We start from the raw sequence: 4,718 nt of genomic DNA, 5'->3' as shown, positions 1-4,718 counted from the left end.
GGATTAAAGGCATGCGCCACCACCGCCCAGCTTCAGCATGACCTGCTTAAGCCTGCCTTTGCCTAGCTACTGCTGACACAGAATAACTTTGTTGGCTCTGTCAGTCACCCCATACCCTGTCACCTCACCTTTCCCCTCCCCCTATGTCATCTCACCTTAGCAAAAAACCCCACCTCCTCTCTCAGCCCTTTATAAACAAAAAGATTGATACAATTAAACTACTTCCTGCTTTGACAGACTCCCAGCTCAGGGTGGTTATTCTCAGGATGGCAGGAGATCGAGCCTTGAAACTCATCATCCCACTCAGCCTCTAGAGACTTGGCTGGACCTGTTTTTCTCCTCTCAGCCTGGGCCTGCCTGCAGAGAGCCAGCAGACTTATGTGTGTAATGAAAAGCAGTACCAACACAAAAATATATGGCTTGGGTTTGTTAAGAGTACCTAATAACAAGATTAGAAGTGTGAGGCAATTCACAGGCCTTTCCTACCTGCTGGCCATGTTCCACTCCAGGGCTGGGTTTTGAGAGTTCCTCTCACTCTCTGTTGGCACTCCTCCTGAGCCACTGCCTTTCTCTGGTTTGAGTTGATCCCACTGGGCAGTACCGATATTGATGGACTGCAGGTCTATTTGGTACTGTCTGTCTTCAATTTCTGATCCAGGATCTCGAAGAATTCCTAAGTTTAAGGCTCTCCTGAGAAGGCAGTGAAAAAAGTAAACATATTCTATGGTTATTTGTTTACTAATATACTTTCATAGTCATGTTCACCCTAGTTTGACAATCAAGATGAATGAATACTCAAATTAGTTAATAAACTAGGTTAATCTGATGGAGGCAAAAGCTAAGACAAATTTTCCTGAATTGGGCTCAACGTCAATTTAAAGACGTTCTCCCAGATGAGAGTTCCAGTAAAATGAGCCACAAAAAAGATACAAGTGTTATCAGTCACCTAGTACTCAGTGGCCTTGAGTGGAGCCCAACAGGAATAGGAAGAAAAACTAGGGCCTTAGAGATCACCAACCCTGGGCGAAACAGTAAGAAATATGGCTGCGTAAGATGCAAACATCCCCAGTGTACGGCTGAGAATGAAAATATTAGAGTCCTGCAGACCTACAAGTAAAGATAGAATTACTTAAATTTAAAACCCAATCAGATAACATGACAGAAGTGACTACATGAAAAGAGAAGGAATGAAGGCAACTTACAGTTAAAACAGGTTTCAAATACATAGACAGCTGAGGGAAGAGATTCTTTTAAATCCTCAGTGGACTTTCAGGGAGATAACACACAGAATGAGAGAATATAAAATCACGTTAGCGAGGTAGGATGAGGGACTGGCAGCCTTGCTGGCCCTTAGGGTTTGCTTTGGGACCCATATTTGGTTTCCCCAATAACACAAGAAAAGAAAGCATATAACTGCTTCTCTCTAGGCCTCCTGATAAATCAAAAGAAGCAGATACCTCTAGCCAGGGAAAGAAAGACATACCAGTTTGATCAATCTAAAAATTAAAACATTATATGACATTGTATCATTCTATAAGACTTAATTCAACAGGCCTTGTCAATCACCTGGCCAGGAGCCCACACCCAGGGAAACCTGACTCTCCAGAAGACAATGCTGAAGAGCAGGGAGAAAACGTGATCCTCCTAATGAGATAATGCACTCATCCATCCTTCACCATAGCTGCTAAGGCAACTCCCTCGTGGCAGCAGTTCTAAGCCTACCCACTTTTATGAGTTGAGAAAAGTATAGTTTTTCCTTCCTTTTATACACTACTCAAAAGCCCAAGCATGCTTTCCAGAACACTCTGAGGTTCTCACTATTAATTTGAAGCCCCCCCTTCTGCCTTGCACCATCTTGTGAACCCCACTGCAAAACATGGTAGCTTTCTCTGCCCCCCACTCAAAAGCTGTAAATTTTTTTCATCTTCGTCATCTCTCTCCACATAGTAGCTGCTGGGACTGACAGCTTGCCTGTCTTGCTTTTCTTTCAAACTCTAATAGCTCCCTTCTGGGTTCAGCTTTAAATTCTTTTGTTGAAAGTGAACGCAGAAAAGATTCCAGAAAGTGAACCTGATTTTCCTGGTAACAAACTAATCAGAATAACTATAAATGATTCATATATTCTACTTAAAACATAAAACCATCAAGTTTAAGACACTGCAGTTACAGCCTTGCCCAGGAGACACAGTTAAAGTTTTAAAAAACAGGATGGTTAAGTCAGCTAATGGAAAAACAGATACTAGACAAACCTTGTTCAAAAAAACCCTGTTAGAAGTACATAGTCATTATAGTACAAAGATTTAACTCTACTTCAATGTTACTTTTTACTGTAGAACTTAACTCTCTCTCTCTCTCTCCTTCTCTCTCTCTCTCCTCTCTTTCTCTCTCTTTCTTTCTCTCTCTGTGTGTATGAGTAATACAATAAGCAGGAGGAAAGAAAATAGAAAATTTGAAACATCCAACTACTATATTTGATGATATATTTATGGAACATGGTATCTGGCAATTGGAAAACATGTTTCCCAAGTACCAAGCAACACTTATAAAAACTGTTTCCCTCCTGGCATTAAGCTCACCTCAATGCATTTCAATCAATTAACATCATACAGACTATAGCCTGTGAGCACAATAAAATTACCCTCAATGCCTTACTGAAGAGAACCTGCAAAACTCCTTATTTTTAGAAATTTAAAAGACATTTCTAAATTATTTATTCCTTACTTAAAAATTTAAAAAAGAAACAATTCTAATCTTATGCACTCCAGGCACTGGATAGAGTGGAGATGGCACTTTAGGAAAACATACTGTGTAACTTACTAGTATTGGTGAGGAAGCCAGGGCCAGAACTCACGACTGCACATAATAAAGCAGGAGAAACTCAGGAGAGTAGGGTACAAGAGCAGGAATTAGCGAAATGATAAGAGATGATCAACAAGGTCAAACAATAGATGAGCGTCTAGCAAAAGGGAAAAATAAAAGGATAAAAAAGTAAGATATTTGCCATAAGAAGGGCAACATAACTATGATGCTGAGCAGAGTAACAAACAACGGTGCAAGCTAAGCCCAGTTTGCAGAGTCAGGAGCCTCCAACTTCTGTACAAAAACAAAACAAAACAAAACTCTCTCCTGGCTATTTCTCTTCTGAGAAGGTATTTCTTATTCTGTTCAACATAGCTTTAGATAAAGGATATCCTCTCATCTCCTCCCGAAACATAACATTAATTTTCCTCATATGAGTTCTGTGTTGTAAAAATGACCCATTTTAATATCCTGACAACACAAATCACTAATATAACGCCATAAGTGGGAAGCAGCCAAGTCCTTCATCATTCCCAGTGTTAGGCTATCAAATCCATACTATCTTCTACAAATCCCTCACAGCTGGTGAGCGATTTAGAAGCAGTGAGAAAAGACAGAGCACAGAATACAACTAGAAACACACACATACAAGGACCACCTACCATAGACATGGGTAGTTCAAGGAAGAGAAAGGAAGTTACTTAGGTAAGTTCTAAACAGCCCTGTCTCCTCATACAAAGGAAGAAATGTTTCACACAAGTGAAAAAAGGCCTGAAGATGTGGCAACAGCAAATCCAGAAACCATAAGAAGGCTCTGAACAGCTACCATGGAGAAGGGGCAGAAAAGAAAGTAGGCCAGAGTTCCATCACCCTTCAGGAGCCACACTTCAGTAGGTAGAGTTTAAAGGTTCCAAACAAGGCACAGCTGTGGAGAATGGCACTGCCTCGCCTAAAAGGTGGGCTTACTGTGAAAAAAAGGGGCCATTTTAATCTTCCCTGGTAGAATACAGAGTGACACAGCTATCCAGAGGAAGCTGTGATTAATTATGATTATGAGTACATGAACATACACATGTGTGTGTGGGTAGAGTTTGATACACCGTAACATGTACTGTGAGGGAAAATAAATCATGCTCTTTGAGTGTCCTCAGCCTAAACTGTGAGTAGACATGCAACGACTTGAGCTAGGCCACAGAGAGTAGGCGTTAGGACTGGAAAATCAAAACCAAACAATAAATGAAGTAGCAAAGCAACTGAGAAAAACACTGGTCCTTAATAAATTCAAACCACATTTTTATTAGCCTAGAACCCTTATAATAATAGCATGTTGGTTAGAAAACAATAAATTTCTACTTTCCAGGCTAAGAAAAAGTTTATCACGGAAAATTTAAGTCAACTAAAAATATATGCGCATCTTTGCCAAACAGTTTCTTCAATAACTTCTGAAGTAAGATATCAAAATCGGGACACATAAATGTATTTCCAATTAGCTTTCTCAAGTAAAAATTGCATATTTCTATTAGAAACTACAAAAATATGACACCTGGTCATTAGTGTTGTTATTTTAAGGAAGTAGTTAATATAACAACTGAGTTTGGTTTGATTTTTCTGTAATAAATTTGACAGAGATACTTTTTCAGACTTATAAAATACAAGTCAACCTTTCCCTCATATTACATTATGTCAATAATTTATTTTCAATTCTTTACAAAGAATATATACTACTAGTAAATCAGTAAGGACTAGAATGCTTAAAATTACCAAAATCCACTCTAAGACCATGAGGTACGTTACAGTAAAAAGCCTCATAGTATTGCTTCCTTTCCCTACTCGTTTACTATCAAGAAAGAGATCCACAGTGTCTTTTGCCTTACAGAAGCTTTGCAACTTTATGAGGTCCCATTTGTCAATTCTTGATC

General features: G+C 39.3%; 1 protein-coding gene across 4 annotated transcripts in view; it reads right to left on the bottom strand.

Annotated features, from left to right (window-relative positions):
- Vps13b (vacuolar protein sorting 13 homolog B) overlaps window positions 1-4,718 on the bottom strand; it is a 564,858-nt gene that overhangs the window by 242,062 nt on the left and 318,078 nt on the right. For all 4 annotated transcript variants that reach the window (XM_031359340.1, XM_031359343.1, XM_031359341.1 and 1 more), the window contains exon 31: window positions 487-690. In XM_031359340.1, coding sequence (XP_031215200.1) covers window positions 487-690 — 204 coding nt within the window. The remainder of the gene's footprint in view (window positions 1-486; window positions 691-4,718) is intronic.

Source organism: Mastomys coucha, unplaced genomic scaffold (assembly GCF_008632895.1).
Source record: "Mastomys coucha isolate ucsf_1 unplaced genomic scaffold, UCSF_Mcou_1 pScaffold7, whole genome shotgun sequence".
NCBI lineage: Eukaryota > Metazoa > Chordata > Mammalia > Rodentia > Muridae > Mastomys > Mastomys coucha.
Note: the sequence above shows the minus strand (reverse complement) of the source record. Positions and strands in the feature narration are given on the sequence as shown.